The sequence below is a fragment of the Archocentrus centrarchus genome, chromosome 18 (assembly GCF_007364275.1).
Source record: "Archocentrus centrarchus isolate MPI-CPG fArcCen1 chromosome 18, fArcCen1, whole genome shotgun sequence".
NCBI classification, from domain to species: Eukaryota; Metazoa; Chordata; class Actinopteri; order Cichliformes; family Cichlidae; genus Archocentrus; species Archocentrus centrarchus.
This window is the reverse complement of record NC_044363.1, coordinates 13527374-13547027: the sequence shown is the minus strand read 5'-3', so window position 1 is coordinate 13547027 and position 19654 is coordinate 13527374. Positions and strand designations below refer to the sequence as shown.

Below are 19654 nucleotides of genomic sequence, written 5' to 3'. Positions count from 1 at the left end.
ATTGACTTTCAAGCTTGTTAAAATAGTACAAACTCTGTTTTTACCTTATATACTGTATTTCTATGTATGTTTGTACATCTTTCAATAAATTGCTGCACCCATTTCACATTTTCCTAACAAAACATAAAGAAATGAGGGATGGCTCAGGCCTTTTGCACCCATTCGTATGAATGGGTGCGTGCATCCAAATGTTTGGTACTGTAAGTCAGAATTTAGGCTTATTATCTCAAACCTTTGACTCAATAACTTAAAATTTTAAGTTATTCTCTCAGTTTTTCTCAGAAGTTTGAGTTAGAAAGTCAGAATTTTGTGATAAGTACATTTTGAATTACAGATAAAAAATATTTTCTTCCGTGGAGGAAACACGTTTCTGTGCAGATTTGTTAATTTGAGTTTAGTTTCTAGTAGTTTCACTGATTGTTTTAGTGGTTTTTATGGTTGATATTTGTGATTTCAAGAAGCTCAGAATCTCAATACTTGACTCACAATCAAACATTCTAGTTCTAACAAACACATAAACCATGACCTCTTCACACTGGTAGTGTTGAATATTCTCTTCCACGAATCTAAGATATTACCCATACATTCTCTCCCAACCTCCCAACTCAACCCCATCGGAACATATGAAGTCTTCCAAGTCAGAAATAAAAATTCTGACAATCATCAAAAACATTTTATCCCAAAAAAGTTATTTGTGCTTTTCAACAAAACATAAAGATAGGCTCACAACTCAGAGTTTGTTTATATATTGTACCAGTCAAAAGTTTGGACACACTCAGTGTGTGACTGGTACTGTAAGTACACTGTATCTAGATATTATAATTTCTTGAAAACAAACAAGAAATTATAACTTTTTGTTTCAAGAAACAAAAAGAAGTCCAGTCGCCTTTTTCAAGCTCCAGAGACTACTATGACCTGGATGACTGAGAATCTACACAGACATAGATATTATAATAGTTTTAGATTTTAGGTGAGTAACCTTGATAGAGACACACAGTTTCATTCCCTGTATGTTCACGCTGCGCACCAATGGGAACATTTTCAGCTGATCTCTCCTAATAATCTGTGCGCATAGTAATAAAAATGTTACCCCAGCATCATCTGTGCCCCGTGAAAGGGTATTTTCGGAAGCAGGTCAAATCGTTTCAAACAAAAGAAAATGCCTGAAGCTCAGCACTGTGGCAAAGCTGTTATTTCTAAATAAAAACGAATAGGTAAAATGTCCCTAGTGAGCACACTAACCAACCAAGTAACACAATCACATTCACATCACAACTCTCTCCCAAATTTCCACTTTCCCTCTTGACCCCAACATTGTATCATAGAGACACCATATTAGTTAGCTCAGGATTTATTTATTGTCATCACAAAAATCCTTTATTCTGTTCAAAGCTTCATGCACCAAAGCCACTTTGTGATTATAATCAGTCTGTCTGTTTTATAATTACTGTCCACTTGATGGCGCAATAGAGCAAATGAAGCACCATGAAGCTTCGAGCCATGGGTTCACTGATTGGATGGAAAGCTTCAAAGCTTCACGAAGCTTCATCTCACCATCATTAGGGCTGAGCACACCTGAACACAATGGACAAACTGGACTGCACCACCAGTTCCTGTAGAGGGGAGGGGAGTTTTAAGAGTTTGCTTTTTTTATGTTTAGTTTAACTTAGCAGTATTGTGGTGTTTGGTGTAGTTAGTGACTGTATTCTGTTTAGTTACCCCTATTGTGTGTTAATAGTCTGATCAGCCAGCATATATACCCCTGTGTGTCTTTTTGTTTTGTTTTTTAGGTGGGTCAGTTATGTTTTGTTTGTGCAGCTAGTTTGTTCACATTTTTGCCTGAGTTCAGTTTTGTTCTTTGACCTCTTTTATGAGCTCAGTATTTTGTAATTGTGATATTTTTGGGGTTAAAATAAAAGACCCTATTTTTTCTAATATTTCCTGTGACTCCTCTTGTTTTCGACTCAGTCCCCTCACAGGAAAAAAAAAAATGTTTATGCCATATATATGCAAGTGTTAAAGATTTGTACACTTGTAGACCCGGAAAAGTTGAATCTACTTAAAAAAAAAACAAGGTAACTCGTTGCCTTAAATTTTTTAAGTAATGAAACATTAGTTGAATAAGTGCAGTGGACTATGTTCAATGAACTTGAGGCCCTTTACGAATGGAATGAAAGCTCTAGGTTGAATGTACTAATAAAAGAGTTTCAGTAACTGAAGATACTTAGTTTAAGCAGTCATTCACCACCCATTTATTTAACTCAGCTTGTTAAGTAAGCACTACTCCATAACCAATTATCTTGGTTTTCGGGTTTACAGTGCAGGGTAAACAGTTTCCTTGGTGACTCTTCCATAGGGGTCTTCTGAATCGATCTTTGTCTGGCCCCTCACCCAGGACCAATTTGCCATAGGAGACCCTACTGGAGGACAAGGCTCCTGGGATCAATGGGACATACAAACCTCCACCACGACAAGTTGGCAATTCATGGAGGGGCCTACCTATTCCCACAGTTTAATTCTAGAAAGTGTGCCAGAAAGGGCCGGCACAATTGTTAAATATATGTTTACCAATATTTACCAGTTGTTAAATATGTGTTTCCATTGATAAATTGAACTGTGGGAAAAGGCAGGTTTGATTTACTAATGGAAACAGATATTTACCAACTGGGAGGTGTGTCAGTCCTTTCCAGTGCCTGACTTTCTTGAACCACACCTTTTTCGAAAACAGAACGTAACCCGTTTCTTGTTTCCTCATAGTGACAGTTGCTCAAGTTTGTTCACAGAATGGCAGAGCGATGTCATCCCTCAGCAACAAACTACAGCAGAGCAGGGAGGAGGGGGCAGAGCACAGGGTGGCTGCATGAGACGAGCAGTAGCTGCTTTTTAATGAAATGTTGGTAGCAATGCTATCAATCTTAAGATCTTCAGCATTTGACAATGCTCATTTTCAAAGTGTTGCTGGTCATCATTATTGTTGTTTTAGCAGCCTGATTACCAGACTTAGCATATCAATCCTGCATTCATCTCATAACTCATGACACACTGCTTTCCCCTACATAAGCTGCTTTTATAAGTTAAAAGTATCTGTATCTGTACTTGATGATATTGGCCTTGTATTTACAATGTACGGGACTGATACCAAATTTTGCAGTATTGCGCACCAGTACTAAAATTAGAAATGTGAAAAATTGTAACAAGGTATCACATTATTTCTAAATCCCGACCTTGAGTGCCCCTCTGTTGCGCCATTGTTTCTGTTACCACTGCTCTTTTGTCCTGTGTACAGCCCATTTGTCCCTCCCCCATGCATGGCATCAGTCCCACACGGGGAGGGATTGGTAATTTAGAGCGTCACTTATAGGGTGGATGCAAACAGGTGTGGGTCATGATGGAAAGTAAAACTTACAAAAATTAATTCTTAATAAATAGTCAACTAAAGACAGAAAAAGTAGTAATGTAATAATTCAAATGAATGACATTCATCCACAGATACATTTATTTTTCTGCTGGGAGGCGTGACTTCCTCAAAGCTCATCATCACCCAAAACAAAGAGTAACCTGATACACTCTATATGTCCTCTCACAGTGAAACCATTTGGCATTTACCTTGACACACACCAAGGACACACAATGGATCAAGAAAAACTCTGCTGTTCCGTCTGTCTGGATCTACTGAAGGACCCGGTGACTATTCCCTGTGGACACAACTACTGTATGATCTGTATTAATGGTCACTGGGATAGAGAGGATCCAAAAGGAGCCTACAGCTGTCCTCAGTGTAGACAAACTTTTGTACCGAGGCCTGTCCTGGTGAAAAACACCATGTTAGCAGAGTTGGTGGAGGACCTGAAGAAAACCGGACCCCAGCCTGCTCCTGCTGATCTCTGCTCTGCTGGACCTGAAGATGTGGCCTGTGATGTCTGCACTGGAAAGAAGCTGAAAGCAGTGAAGTCCTGTCTGGTATGTTTGGTTTCCTACTGTGAACAGCACCTCCAGCCTCACTATGAATCCTCTGCCTTTGGTAAACACAAGCTAGTCATCTCTTCCAAGGGGCTGAAAGGGAACATCTGCTCAACTCACAACGAGGTGATGAAGATGTTCTGCCGTACAGATCAGCGGTGTATCTGTTATCTCTGCTGTGTGAATGAACATAAAGGCCACAACACCGTTCCAGTTGAAGAAGAAAGTATTGCCAAGCAGAAAGATCTCAAGTTAATTCTGCAAAAGGCCCAACAGAGAATCCAGAACAGAGAAGAGGAAGTGAAAGTGCTTGAGAAAGAGAGAGAGGGGATCAAACAGTCTGCTGATGCAGCAGTGAAGGACAGTGAGACAATAATAAATGAACTGGTGAGTTTCATACAAGGAAAAGGCTCAAATCTGAAGCAGCAGATCAAAACCCAGCAGAAAACTGAAGAGAATCGAATCAAAGCGCTTCAGAAGAAGCTGAAGGAGGAGATCACTGAGCTGAGGAGGATGGATGAGGAGCTACAGCAGCTCTCACACACAGAGGACCACAATGAATTTCTACTCAATTACTCTCTGCCATACAAACTCAACAACTATACAGACTCACCGACCTTTGAGATGCGTCCAGTTAAATACTTTGAGGATCTGCAAACAGAAGTGGCAGAAGCCAGAGATAAACTCAAAGCATTTCTAAGTCAGGAGTGGAGGAAGATCACTCTCACAGTGAGATCAGTGGATGTGTTACTGCCACAAGCAGAGCCCAGGAGCAGAGAGGAGTTTATGAAATATTCACGTCAACTGACGATGGACCCAGATACAGTCCACCGAAAACTCTTCCTATCTAATCAGAACAGAACTGTGTCAGACACTGGTCAACACCCAACTAATTATGATTCTTATCTTCATGGCAGGGACCGGTTTTCCGTCCAGCAGCAGGTCCTGAGTAAAGAAGGTCTGACTGGACCTTGTTACTGGGAGGTGGAGCTGAAAGGGAGAGGAGTTTCAGTGGCAGTGACATACAAGAATGAAAATAAACTGGATCAAAGTGGATTTGGAAGCAATAATAAGTCCTGGGCATTAGACTGTTACAGTCACAGTTATAAATTCAGACATAACAATGTTACAGTTCCCATCTCAGGCCATCCGTCCTCCAAAGTAGGAGTGTATGTGGATCCCAGAGCAGGTATTCTGTCTTTCTACAGCATCTCTGACACCATGACCCTCCTCCGCAGAGTCCACACCACATTCACTGAGCCGCTCTATGCTGGACTTCGGGTTTGGAAGAATTTTTGGAATGACACCACTGCTACATTTAATGAGATAAAGTAGACGGGGTTTATCAAACCCCTAGATTAAAAAACAACACAAAAAACAACAGCTTACTTTTGTCTCTCTTATTTCTCTGCTCAGTGATCCAAGGCCAGGCAAACCATATGTGGGCGGGGGTTGCAATATTTCATGTTTTTAGGTAGGTGGCTTTTCTTTATTTCATCTTGAAGACATGATGCAAAATGAAATATTGATGAAAATATAATCTTGCTCCTGCATAGTTATGATAAATCCCACTTATGTATCAATATCAAAACAATATGCCACATTTTTATTACATAGTTTAAATGTATACTGAAATCTTTTCTGTTGTTGCATTAATCTTTTTATAGAGTTTCTCAGTTGTTTTTATTATTTAAGTGTGATCAATTTATTGTAAATATCAATTCAATATTCTGATAGTAATATTATTCAATAGTCTATTAATTTTTTTTTTTGCTTCATCATATTTCAGAGAAAAATGTGTTTTTTTGTACAGCAATTAAACCTTAAATGCTTTATACTGGGTGATGAACTTTCAAGTACCTGATTTATAGTAAATAAAATCATAGATTGGAATAAAGGTTCAGTACCTACCAGTTATCCATCCATTTTCTTCCTCTTTTGCAATTTGAAGTCACAGGAGGGCTGGAGCCTATCCGAGCTACCACATGGCGAGAGGTGGGGTACACTTTGGACAGGTCACCAGTTTGTCTCACAGAGACAGACAACCATTTGCACTCATGCCCAGACCAAAGGTCAATTCAGAATCACCAATGAACCTAACCCCCAAAATTGCATGTCTTTGGTCTGTTGGAGGAAGCTGGAGTACCCGGAAAAGTCCCATGCGGTCATTGAGAGAACATGCAAACTGCACATCAGGTGTTCAAATTCCCGATATAGTGGAAGTCTCCAAGAGCTGTTTCAGGGGGAAGAAATACTTCTCTTTGATTTTTACTGAATGTTTTTCAAAACTCCTGTTATAAATACTAACGTCACCCTGGGGCGCGATTAAAAATGTTCACTTTTTAAACTATGTTTGATGTTTTGTTTGAGTGTTATGTTATTCACAAGTTGTGCTAAACTTTTAAGACTGAAATAAATACTATTTCCAAAATGTTGTTACCAGAAAATGAATTAACACCATCAAGAGACAGGTGGAGAAAAGCAACACCGAGTATATTTTAAGGTTTTTCATTCCACTTTTATTTACAGCATGAGTGAGAAACAGTGACCTCTACAGGACACAGCAACCAGGTTCAGACAGACTAACACACAGGGGCCTTATGATAATGAGAATAATCAGAGAGGTTATGAGTAAAAACCCATCCATTCCAAACATAAAAGCTGTACTTGTTGAAAAAAACAAGTTCAAGCAAATGCAAGAACTCTTAAGAGCATCTTTCAAAAGAGGAAACAGTACCAAACATGATCAATTCTAAAACAGTTTTTTCTAAGGGACTGAAAATAATGACAAGGTCTGCATGCAGGTGTGCTAATAATGTGATGCAGGCCTGTTTTTGACTGAATTAGGACCTAAAGGACTGAGTTCTGGGAAGACCAACAAGTCCTTCAATCGGAACAATCACAGAAGTCTTGTTCCTACTTTCAAATGTGACCCACAGCAGCATTTTCAAACAGTGCCCCCAATAGGAACATTTTTAAGGTCTGACTGATTGGCTTGTAAAAGATGGAATCAAGGTCAGCCCACCAAGTGTGTCTAAAAAATAATCAGCAATTTAAAATCAATTCTAAAACATAAATGTTACCAAGAAGACTTGGTGCTGCATGTTTGACCAGGTGAAGCTGGACCTGCAGCCATGACATTAGCTTCATATTTTCAAAACTTTAACTTAAGATTTTTCTTGTTGTTGTTTTTTTGTTTTTGTTTTGTTTTGTTTTTTGTTTTTTGTTTTTTGGGGGGGGGGGGGGGGGGGGGGGTACATCTGTAAAATACATTCACTCACCTCTTCTGCTTACCAAGGCATGCAGAAGAGCATCTCTGACAGACCCACACTTTGATCTTTGAAGCAGATGGGCATCAGCAGCAGAAGACCACACGGGTGCCACTCCAGTCAGCTAAGAAGAGGAAGCTGATGCTACAATTCAGTCACCAGATTTCAATCCAATGAAGCAACTTTGGGATGAAGTGTAACAGGAGGTTTGGATCATGGATGTGCAGCTGACAAATCTGTGTGATACTATCTTGTCAATATAGACCAAAATCTCTGAGGAAGGTTTCCAGTACCTTGTTGAATTGATGTCACGAAGAATTAAGTCAGTTCTGAAAGCAAAGTGGTCCAACCCAGTGCTGGATAGATGTACATAATAAAGTGGCTGGTAAGTTTATATATTTGCATTTTGACCAACTTCAAATAAGTTTCAAGAAGATCTGACTTACAGATGAAATAGAAGTAGTAAAGGACCAAGGTGTGAGCCTTGAGGAGCTCCATGATGGACTGGAAAATTGGAGAAATTACCAGTGGTCATGAATGGAAAACAGACACTTGATCACTGTCCCAAAACGATGGCACTAGAGAACCCTGAGTTCAAACAACACTATTTTAAATTAAATATAAAAAGACATGGACACGATCAGAATGTCCATCCATCCATCCATCCATCCATCCATCCATCCATCCATTCATTCTCTTCCACTTATCCTGTTCAGGGTCACGGGGAGGCTGGAGCCTATCCCAGCTGTCATAGGGCGAGAGGCAGGGTACACCCTGAACAGGTCGCCAGCCTGTTGCAGGGCTAACACAGAGAGACAGACAACCATTCACACTCACATTCAGACCTATGGGCAATTTAGAGTGCCCAGTTAATCTAACCCCACTAACTGCACATCTTTGGACTGTGGGAGGAAACTGGAGTACCCGGAGGAAACCCACGCAGACACGGGGAGAACATGCAAACTCCACACAGAGAGATCAAAATGTCAAATGAGATCACCCTCTGCTCTTTTTCTCCTGTGTACAGACCATTTGTCCCTCCCCGGTGTATGCCATTGGTCAAACCTGAGCAATGCTCACTCCTAATTAGTCCTAATTCAAAACAGGGTGGGTCATGCTGTAAACGTACAAAAATAAACACAAGAAAAACATAGCAATAAATAATCAACTAAACCCCAGAAAGTAAGAAAGAAAGAAAGAAAGAAAGAAAGAAAGAAAGAAAGAAAGAAAGAAAGAAAGAAAGAAAGAATCACTTCCACTGGATGACACTCACCCTTAGAAAAATGTATTTTCCTGCATGGGGGTGGTGGTGTGACTTTCTCAAACCTCATGATTTCCTGACACACCCGAAACACTCTACTTCTCCTCTCACAGTGAAACTTTTTGGCATTCAACTTTACACACACCAAGGACACACAATGGATCAAGAAAAACTCTGCTGTTCCGTCTGTCTGGATCTACTGAAGGACCCGGTGACTATTCCCTGTGGACACAACTACTGTATGATCTGTATTAATGGTCACTGGGATAGAGAGGATCCAAAAAGAGCCTACAGCTGTCCTCAGTGTAGACAAACTTTTGTACCGAGGCCTGTCCTGGTGAAAAACACCATGTTAGCAGAGTTGGTGGAGGACCTGAAGAAAACCAGACCCCAGCCTGCTCCTGCTGATCTCTGCTCTGCTGGACCTGAAGGACCTGAAGATGTGGCCTGTGATGTCTGCACTGGACAGAAGCTGAAAGCAGTGAAGTCCTGTCTGGTATGTTTGGTTTCCTACTGTGAACAGCACCTCCAGCCTCACTATGAATCCTCTGCCTTTGGTAAACACAAGCTGGTCAACCCTTCCAAGGGGCTGAAAGGGAACATCTGCTCAACTCACAACGAGGTGATGAAGATGTTCTGCCGTACAGATCAGCGGTGTATCTGTTATCTCTGCTGTGTGAATGAACATAAAGGCCACAAAACCGTTCTAGCTGAAGAAGAAAGTATTGCCAAGCAGAAAGATCTTAAGTTAATTCTGCAAAAGGCCCAACAGAGAATCCAGAACAGAGAAGAGGAAGTGAAAGTGCTTGAGAAAGAGAGAGAGGGGATCAAACAGTCTGCTGATGCAGCAGTGAAGGACAGTGAGACAATAATAAATGAACTGGTGAGTTTCATACAAGGAAAAGGCTCAAATCTGAAGCAGCAGATCAAAACCCAGCAGAAAACTGAAGAGAATCGAATCGAAGAGTTTCAGAAGAAGCTGAAGGAGGAGATCACTGAGCTGAGGAGGATGGATGAGGAGCTACAGCAGCTCTCACACACAGAGGACCACACCGAATTTCTACTCAATTACTCTCTGCCATACAAACTCAACAACTATACAGACTCACCAAGCTTTGAAACCTGTCCAGTTAAATACTTTGAGGATCTGCAAACAGCGGTGTCAAGAGCCAGAGATAAAATCAAAGCATTTCTAAGTGAGGAGTGGAGCAAAATCACTCTCACAGTGAGATCAGTGGATGTGTTACTGCCACAAGCAGAGCCCAGGAGCAGAGAGGAGTTTATGAAATGTTCACGTCAACTGACGATGGACCCAGATACAGTCCACGAAAATCTCTTCCTATCTAATCAGAACAGAACTGTGTCAGACACTGGTCAACACCCAACTAATTATGATTCTTATCTTCATGGCAGGGACCGGTTTTCCGTCCAGCAGCAGGTCCTGAGTAAAGAAGGTCTGACTGGACCTTGTTACTGGGAGGTGGAGCTGAAAGGGAGAGGAGTTTCAGTGGCAGTGACATACAAGAATGAAAATAAACTGGATCAAAGTGGATTTGGAAGCAATAATAAGTCCTGGGCATTAGACTGTTACAGTCACAGTTATAAATTCAGACATAACAATGTTACAGTTACCATTTCAGGCCCTCCGTCCTCCAAAGTAGGAGTGTATGTGGATCCCAGAGCAGGTATTCTGTCCTTCTACAGCATCTCTGACACCATGACCCTCCTCCGCAGAGTCCACACCACATTCACTGAGCCGCTCTATGCTGGACTGTGGATTTGGAAGAGTTTTTGGAATGACACCACGGCTACATTTAATGAGATAAAGTAGAAGGGGATAACTAGTTTGTCAACTGATCTTGTGTCTCTGCTGCCATTTTCTCTGCTCACTGATCAAATGCCAATCAAACAGAGAGGGCGGGACAGCCAGGTTTGAGGGTTTCAAGTAGGTGGTACTTCCTCCCTGTCAAGATTCAACATGAAATACTGATGGAAATATAATCTCTTCCCTCCTCTACAAGGACATGAAATCTGTATTTGTTGGTTGTGATGAATGCCTCTTATGAATATGTATCAATATCAAAATGTAAAAATGTTACCCTTCTTTTTCACTGGTTACATTGTTGCTGCAGCATTTTCTGTTCCACTATATGAATAACTCGTGTAATTTCTCAGTATAACTTCACCTGTTCCTTTCAGCTTTTATGCATGTTAAGAAAATAATTGTGAAGATTCATTCAATTTTCTAATAATCAATATAAAGTCAATCGTAAATTCTTAAAAAATGCTTACATGTTTAACAATGATTACTGAATGTTATGAAATGAATAAAGGGATGGAGAGACTGCTTTGTAGTCTAATGTGTGGAGTATTTATTGCATGTTCATCACATGAAGTCAGTGCAGAAAACTGCAGAAACCTTGTCTTTGTGGAGCCTGAATGGTTAGAACAGAAATTAAAAGCAGCGTTAGTCCAGCTGTTAATTAATCTCATGAAATTAGTTCTGAATTTCCCAACGTTTTCTTGCCCGTTATCATCGTAATAACATTTGTGATGACCAGAGATATGAGATGGTTGTCTAATTAGCATGAATTTTATTGTTATACAGACACATTTTCATAAGCTGAATGTGTGTATTATACAGTATACCTACGTATAGTGAGTACCTTACAGTGTAATGCATCATTTTTTAAGTCACCACAAGAGTTTAACTGGTTAGAAAAACTGAATACAACTGTAGAGTTTGAGTGTTTGTTTAAATGTATTTTTTAAGGTGACTTTTATACTGCGTATAATCACATTTCATGCCTTTTTTTTTTAAATAGCAAATTCAATTTAGATACTGTAGAAATATACAGGGTGATTAACATTTAGGTGATCTGTGAAATAAAGAAATGGACTGGTATACATTTTCAATACCTACACATTACTTCATTGATACACTACATTTATGTTCCGTTTTTATTTATTTCCATATTCATGTATTTATTTTGCCATTATTGAGAGATGTATACATATACTATATCATTGTCTATGTTGCCTAGGTTACTGTTTGTCTACTTCATAAGTTCAGATCAAGACGAGGGGCTTCAGACATAATACAAATTGAATCAAACAGATTTATTGTTCAAATTGATTGGGTGGGTATGGACACTTGTTTCTGTCACTGAGGATATATTATTTTAAATCTGTAAGTCAAAAATTTGACTTAATAATCTTTTATCAGGGTTAGGATTAGGTGTCAGGGTTGAGGGTAGGGACTGGGGGTTAGGTTAAAGTGAAATGCTGAGAAAATAATTTGAAATTGACAACAACAACAAAACAAAACAAAAAAAAAGTGAGAGAGAGAGAGAGTTTGAAATATCAAGTTTTTTTTGTTTTGTTTTTTTAAGGAAACACCTGAAATTTTGATTTACAGAAAAAAAATGCTTGTTGCAGCTGCAGATTTGTGTGTGTGTGTGTGTCCGTTTCTGTTTCGGTTAAACAGCCTTCCTTCTCTCCCGTCAAATATTTTATGATGAAATACATGTTTGGATTTGTGGAAGCACAAAGAGAAGGTGAAAACGAGTTATATTCAGAACAGTCGTAAAATCTGTTGGCTAGCAATGTAGTGGTTGAAGGGTCGGGGAAAAGACTACAAGGAATCCCAGAATGTAACTCTTTCGCGCGTCCGTTGCAGTTCAGAAAAGTGTCCCCGCGCGGAACTTTAGATTAGACCTTAAAACCCCCCCTGTCTTTCCTTACAGAATAATCTAATTGCCTTAAAAAAATGTCAAGATGAAATCGGATTAAAACATCATATGACATATACAATTTTAATTTTGAAATATATTATTTTCGTTAATCTCACGGGTGAAACCAGCGTTACCGGGTGGGTAGCGGGGAATGTTGACGGTGTAACACCAAAGTCGGGCACAACCAGCGGCCGCTGTCTGTCTGTGTTGTGAATTTGTTTTATTCACCAGCTCCATTGAAACATTTGGATTTCATCCGACGTAAATGAGTTGCAGAGGTGACAGCGATGATGAGGACAGCTGCAGTAAACGGAGAGTCGCGTACGTCTACAGCCCGGAGTACATCCAGACCTGCGACACTTTATCCAAAGTGCCAAATCGGGTGAGTTAGACTGAATGAGAGGCGGTTTAAAGCTAGTTAGGTAGCAGGCTTTTTAAATGAACCACCTCTATCCTTGCGTTTAATCTGGAAAGCTCTGCTCTTTTTAAACAAGTGGCTGTCTGTACCTCTGTTACCAGGCGAGTATGGTCCACTCACTGATAGAAGCCTATGGACTGCTTGAACACATGAGGTGAGCTGATGTTATCTGGACTGCAAAGTAAACAGGGAGAAAGCAAGTCAACACGTGAAATTTTGCATGTAGTTTGGTTCACATCGCAATCACATCATTTTCACACCCACAATCTAAAACACTAATATCGTGTATGGTCAGCACGGGCCTCCTTCTAACCAGCCGAGCATCAGTATCATGTGTCACATTTTCAGTACCAAAGCTGCACCGGTTTAATGTCTGTCGTTCCTTATTATCTACATTTTGATACCAGACTCACCTTATTTCACTGCCAATTTTATCTTATGTATAAAATTTCATTACACTTAAAGTTGATGTGCTTAACATAGAAGATAAAATTATAAAAACCTGTGTAGGTCTACAGTGTCTTAAGGCAATAAAAACGGCCAAACTTTACGAAGAAATTAACATGCAAGTTAACACACACACACACACACACACACACACACACACACACACACACACACACACACACACACACACACACACACAGAGTTATTAAGTGTAAGCTTGTGAGAATAAAAAGGTTAAAAAGGTTTTGAGTCTGTTTTTGAGTGTAGACACAGTTGTAACTCAGCAGGCAGCGTGTTCCAAAGAACAGAATGACAGTAACTGAAAGCACCTTTAGCACACTTGGATCTGATTCTGGGAACAGTTCAATAATCTGCACCTGATGACCTGAGAGGTCTGAATGGGTTATAAACACTGAGTGAGTCAGAGGTGTACTGGGAGGAGTCTTTATGAACTAACTGAAGGATTTTAAAGGTAGTTCTCAGTTGAACTGGGGGTCAGTGAAGTGATTTCAGTACTGGGGTAATATGTTCAAATTTCCACATACCTGTGGAAGTCCAAACTGAAGTCGTCCTAATGGTGATATGGATAATCCTGTAAATACAGTGTTAGAGTAGTCTAAGCTGCTTGATATGAATGCATGGACCAATGTCTCTGAGTCAGTGTGAGATAAAATTCTATCAACGTTATCAAATTCTTGTGATAGAAAGCAGTCCTGGTGACCTTCGTAATATGATCGTCACAACTGAGCTCACTGTCCAGAATGATACCAGGGTCCCTGACATGCTTGGCGTGTTTCAGAGACAGGGATGATAGATATGAACAAATTGTCAGTCTCTGACTTTCTGGACCAACAACACACATTTCTGTCTTGTCTCTGTCCATTTCTAAAGAGTTTCGAGACATCCTGCAGATAATGTCTTCAGTGCAGCTCATTAGTTTGTGAACAGAGCTTAGACTTTCAGAGGAAAATGGGTACAAGTCTGTATCATCTGCATAAGAATTATAGGATATATTATGAATCTTTATGGAAGTACATGTAAAGGTAAAAAAAATAATGGACCAATAACAGATCCTTGAGGAACCCCTGACTGAATTTTTATTTCTGCAGATCTGAAATTACTAAGTGAAACATAAAAAAGCGAGATCAAGTAGAGCCAAAACTGAAACTCTGAGTCGCTGCTCACAGAGAACCTGATTGGTTCTTATCATAAAGGCTGTGAGAGGAAAGGTATTCATCTAGTAGTTCATAAACATTTTTCAAATATTTTGCTGAGAAATCTTTTGCTGATCTCATAGCTATGATTCCTTCTAATGTAGTTATACTTTAACATTCATGAATGTGTCTTATGGCTGTCATATTTATTATATAAACAGTGTGAACATATCACACTGATGCCTCACCGTTACTCCTCCAAATATATGTCTTGTCATTGTGGCCAAATACCTCAATCTTTGTCTCGTCTGACCATCAATCTTTTCTCCAGAAGGTATTTGGCTCATCCATGTAGGCAGCTGCAAATTTAAGTGGAGCTTAAGGGTGTCAATTTTGGAGCAGGGGCTTCCTTTTTGGTTGGCACCCTCCCAGTCCATGGAAAACTACAGGCAGTCGTGGCAGTCTGCTAGCAACCACTGGGAGTTTTCTTTGTCTGCAACAGCGATTTCGCCCAGCGAGAGCCAGAAAGCTCCAGGAACCACTGCCGACTGTTTGGGGAAGGCACATGTTTTCCTAGCAACCGGTTGTTGTATCACATCCAATGCGTGCGTGACATCACGGGAGAAACCTGCCTCCATCGATTCAGTTTAACAGTTTGACCATTACAACTAAGGGACAAATCTTAACCTAAACCTTTAACCCTGAAGCCACGTGTTAACCCCCAGACAGGCCTTTGAATGAAATCATAACTGGCTAAAAATTTTTACAAAATTTTACTCTCATAGATTAAAAAATTTTAATATGAAAGCCTTGTTTTAAACTTGCACATCACACACACATCTGAGGAAACCTTTACTCACACTGTGTTTTACAAAACTTCTTGAAACCTGCTTTTTTTTTTTGGTAACTGTTGTTTGTAGTCATGCTGAATGCCATGTAGTGACTGTGCTTATCACTTTTAACCTAGTACCACTTTTCTTAACCTTTATTTAACAGCATTTCAGGGTTTTTCTGACTCAGAGTTGGCCTTTCTATGCACATGAGGACAACTGGTCCCCACCAAAGGCAATGAGCCTGTGTTACCTTGTTTGACAGGAGATTATGCATTTATTCTGTTATTTATAACCATTAATCATGGTTATGAAACACAAGTTAGAAGTACAGCAAAGAAAACATACTTATGTGCCATAAACTCCACTTTGCAGGTAAAACCCTGCATTGTTATTATTCTGTTTTATTAGGTCATTATACGGAAGATTTCTTTGCGCCTTGGTAAATAGGCTCTCAGCTGTTATTTTTAACTCCATTTTAGCTTCCTGTTTATGCTGTTAAATTACTTTTTCCAGCATTGTCAAACCTCACGTGGCCACCATAGAGGAAATGGCCAAATTCCACACAGATTCCTACCTGGAGCATCTTCACAAGATCAGCCAGGACGGAGACAACGACGACCCGCAGTCGGCCGACTACGGCCTGGGTGAGAAATACAGCCTTACCTTTTTATTATTTGATCTCTAATGTGTTAATTGCACCCACTTTTAGTGGTTTAAACTGAGGTGTCTGTTTAAAGCACGCTGGCCTTTCAACCTGTGTAACTAAAGCGATAAAGGCTCAATCTGATCATTACCTGCATCTCAAGAGAGAATTCACCTTTAATATTTAAACATCTGCACTCTAGTGTTTAAATTTGATCCAGATGTGACACAAAAATGGAAATGGAGGGGGTGAAAGTGATGGGAACCCCTTTGTCTGTTTCCACCAGTAGATGGCAGTGTAACGCTGTACTTAATAACATTTAAAGAGATCAATAATGTCCTCCTCAAAGCACATTTTTGCTTTTGTTTGTGACAGAAGTGTAGTTTTTATAAATGTGGGAAATGTTTGCTGACCTTGTCCCACCCCTAGGATCCCACCGTGGTTTGTTGTTCTTGGATGGGATGCCTGTAAGTCCGTCCTCCTTTGAGGTTTACATTTCTAACTTTAGACTAAGCTTCAAGTTCACCCTGCTTGTTTTTATTTCCTATCATTCCCTGGCTTTATCTTTCTTTCACCCTCTTCTTTTTGTCCTCAGTAAAGTCCTCATTCAAGGACTTGAGCTGGCCTTCACATTTCTGTGAGGTTTAAGGTGGAAATATTTCACAAAAAATGTGTTCGTGTTTTTTCGGGTCATTGGAAAAGCCATTGTGGGCTTTGAGGCCTTTATCGTGAAGCAGGATTAGGGGGCTGGTGAAGGAACTTTATGTTTAATCCTTCAGTGTCAAGAAAGTGGTTCATTCTTACTGAGGTATATCACTGTGGTGACTTATGCTGCAGACCTAACCTGATCCAGAGCAGATAAGACACCATCAACTGACCAATCAGTTCCTTGGAAAATTGCATCACCATTCCTGGGAATGCCCAATCAGCCATACACTCACTGTATTGCCAAAAGTATTCTCTCACCCATCCAAATTATTGAATTCAGGTGTTTCAATCACTTCCATGGCCACAGGTGTATAAACCAAGCACCTAGGCATGCAGACTGCTTCTACAAACATTTGTGAAAGAATGGGTCTCAGGAGCTCAGTGAATTCCAGCGTGGTACCGTGATAGGATGCCACCTGTGCAACAAGTCCAGTCGTGAAATTTCCTCACAACTAAATATTCCACAGTCAGCTGTTAGTGGGATTATAACAAACTTGGGAATGACAGCAACTCAGCTGTGAAGTGGTAGGCCATGTAAAATTACAGAGTGGGGGGGTCAGAGGATGCTGAGGTGCGTAGTGTGCAGAGGTCACCAACTTTCTGCAGAATCAGTCGCTACAGACCTCCAAACTTCATGTGGCCTTCAGATTAGCTCGAGAACAGTGCATAGAGAGCTTCATGGAATGGATTTCCATGGCAAAGCAGCTGCATCCAAGCCTTATGTCACCAAACATAATGCAAAGCAGTGGTGTAAAGCACGCTGCCACTGGACTCCAGAGCAGTGGAGTCATGTTCTCTGGAGTGCCAGTGGTTCACTTGGTTTATGGGTCCTTTTTTTTTTTTTTTTTAATCACGCTTCTTTGTCTGGCAGTGGGTTTGGGTTTTGCAGTTGCCAGGGGAACAGTACTTGTCTGACTGCATTGTGCCAAGTGTAAAGTTTGGTGGAAAGCCTTTCCAGAAGAGTTGAAGCTGTTATAGGTGCAAAGGGTGGGCTGACATCATATTAAACCCTATGGATTAAGAAAGGGATGTTCGATAAGGAAAAGATATCCTCGCAGTGCTGAGCCTTCTTTGTAGTACAGACCGGTGTTGGGTACTGGTCATTGGTTTTGCTTCTTTCTTTCTTTTTTAACCCTTTATCTTCCTCTCTCTCCCCTCCTCTATTTTCTCCCTCCAGGTTATGACTGTCCAGTGGTGGAGGGCATATTTGATTATGCAGCAGCAGTAGGGGGCGCTACGCTGACAGCAGCTCAGACCCTGTTGGACCAAAAGTGTGATGTGGCCATCAACTGGGCAGGAGGGTGGCACCATGCTAAGAAGTAGGTTAATCCACAGTGATATGCTGTAACCTTCCTGTGTGCTGTATAATGTCCCTCCTGCAACTTTTATTTAAAATTATTGTGTAATTGAGAGTTGGGTTTGACTCTAGTTCATTGTCTTTGATTTAAATACAAGGCCGAATGAATTGGACCACTCGGTTCAGTTTAGATTGGGGCCCCAGAAAGCAGGTTTAGTGTTTGTTTACCCTGCACTAAGGGAAACTCCAGCTTTTTTTCCCAGAAAGAGGGTTAACTTAAACTTTGAGTCAGTTACTGTGGTAACAGTCTGTGAACTTAACCTGCTCACTGGCTTTGTTCAACAAACTGGGTTTCTGACTCCTCCCCTCCTGTTGCACCTGAACCAGCTTAACATAAGCACTTGTGTAATCAATCAGACATTCATTTTAAGGACAGAGACAGCCATCAGTGGATATTGTGACTTTATTATAAGCTCAAAATAAAATTTACAGGCTTCATCCTTTTATTGTTGTACCTCTGTGGGTGTCTTCAGTCCATTTATACAGTTCTTGTGCTTACACCAGTCAGTCAGGGTGAACTTTCTCATGGTTAGTTCCTCTGATCAGGATTTCTAGATTTTAAAACCCCAAGTTCACGGTTAGACTCTAGAGTTTATTGGCGACTCCACTTTCCATCAATTGCATCAAATAGCCTGAAGAGGGTGCTGTCGGCAAAGCAATGGATTTCCAATGTGCCCCTTTCCCTACCTCTTATCTTCCAGGGACGAGGCTTCAGGTTTCTGTTACGTGAACGATGCCGTGCTGGGAATCCTCAGACTGAGAGAGAAAAATGAACGAGTCCTCTATGTGGACGTTGACCTGCATCATGGAGACGGTACACTCAAAGCACTGAAAGTGCGATGTCTTCAGTGGGAAGTTTGGCTTCTACACAATTAGAAATGAGCTTCTTTTCTAGTTTCTTGTTCCATTTTCTCAGTTTCACAACATTTTTTTTTTCCATGTGAGTCCAGATTTAAAAAGCTGTTCCCATCCTTCGGTCTCTGCAGGTGTGGAAGACGCCTTCAGCTTCACATCCAAAGTCATGACCGTCTCTGTGCACAAGTTCTCTCCCGGGTTCTTCCCAGGTCAGCCCTCACAGCGAGTTTAGCTACAGAATGCTTTAATATGCTAGCCTGCATTATGAGTCCGATGGTGTTAAGTTTGTGTTTATTTAGGCACGGGCGACCTGTGTGACACAGGGCTGGGTAAAGGCCGGTGGTACGCTGTGAACGTTCCACTGGAGGACGGCATCAAGGATGACAGATACTACCAGATTTTTACCAGGTACACACAATCAGATACACATGCACACAGTGTTGGGAGGTTTCTGTTAACGATCCCTGACGAGCAACTGTATCTCTGTCCTCCATTATGACTCCCAAGAGATCAGAAGTCAGGGTCATCCACTCAAGAGAGCTCTGGAGCATGTGCAGTTTCAGCGTTTTATCAGGGACACTTTAGCAGGGAAATCCTTCCATTGTGAGACCTTTAACTGGGGATTTTGTAGCTGAAGGAGTTTCTCTAGACTGAACACTCAAAATGCAAATGTGTTGCCTCTGAAAGGAAATAAAGGGTTAAGACCCATTTGTTTGTACTTTCTGTGTCACCATCTGTAGGGCACGGATTCTGTGATTTTTGAACGAGGGTTTCCTCTGATATCTTGGCTGTTTTGGGTTTTTTTTTTGTTTTGTTTTTTAAAGCTGTAAAATCTGTATTTGAGGAAAAGAGAACAAGTTTAGGTGGCAGGGATTTTTGGAAAGCAAGCAAGAGTGTAGAAAATTGGTATAGAAAACGTTGGGTGCGTTTTTTCAGGCTCATGTGCAGCCTTGTGGTCTCATAAGATTAAGATTAGGCTTAAAACTTTCCTTTTTGATCAAGCTTATATTTAAGG

The 19654-nt window shown here is 40.6% G+C and overlaps 3 protein-coding genes across 4 annotated transcripts in view; all 3 read left to right on the top strand.

Annotated features, from left to right (window-relative positions):
* The first annotated feature begins 3630 nt into the window (after positions 1-3630).
* On the top strand, positions 3631-5326 carry LOC115796628 (tripartite motif-containing protein 16-like). Its single transcript, XM_030752992.1, has one exon. The coding sequence runs from the start codon at positions 3631-3633 to the stop codon at positions 5293-5295; it is 1665 nt and encodes a 554-aa protein (XP_030608852.1). The 3' UTR covers positions 5296-5326.
* Positions 5327-8610: 3284 nt separating this feature from the next.
* On the top strand, positions 8611-10508 carry LOC115797452 (tripartite motif-containing protein 16-like). Its single transcript, XM_030754034.1, has one exon. It carries the CDS (start codon positions 8648-8650, stop codon positions 10319-10321), a length of 1674 nt encoding a protein of 557 aa, XP_030609894.1. The 5' UTR covers positions 8611-8647; the 3' UTR covers positions 10322-10508.
* A 1845-nt stretch (positions 10509-12353) lies between these two features.
* Positions 12354-19654, top strand: part of hdac8 (histone deacetylase 8) — a 45340-nt gene continuing 38039 nt past the window's right edge. Inside the window, exons 1-7 of one of the 2 annotated variants that reach the window (XM_030753675.1) lie at positions 12354-12606; positions 12744-12796; positions 15590-15720; positions 17605-17746; positions 18486-18598; positions 18771-18848; positions 18939-19047. In XM_030753675.1, coding sequence (XP_030609535.1) covers positions 12490-12606; positions 12744-12796; positions 15590-15720; positions 17605-17746; positions 18486-18598; positions 18771-18848; positions 18939-19047 — 743 coding nt within the window. In that variant the 5' untranslated portion in view covers positions 12354-12489. The remainder of the gene's footprint in view (positions 12607-12743; positions 12797-15589; positions 15721-17604; positions 17747-18485; positions 18599-18770; positions 18849-18938; positions 19048-19654) is intronic. The other variant, XM_030753676.1, reaches the window with a different exon arrangement.

Excerpts from the sequence above, each read along its gene's own strand:
- LOC115796628 (XM_030752992.1), top strand. The coding sequence starts at position 3,631 with ATGGATCAAGAAAAACTCTGCTGTTCCGTCTGTCTGGATCTACTGAAG.
- LOC115797452 (XM_030754034.1), top strand. The coding sequence starts at position 8,648 with ATGGATCAAGAAAAACTCTGCTGTTCCGTCTGTCTGGATCTACTGAAG.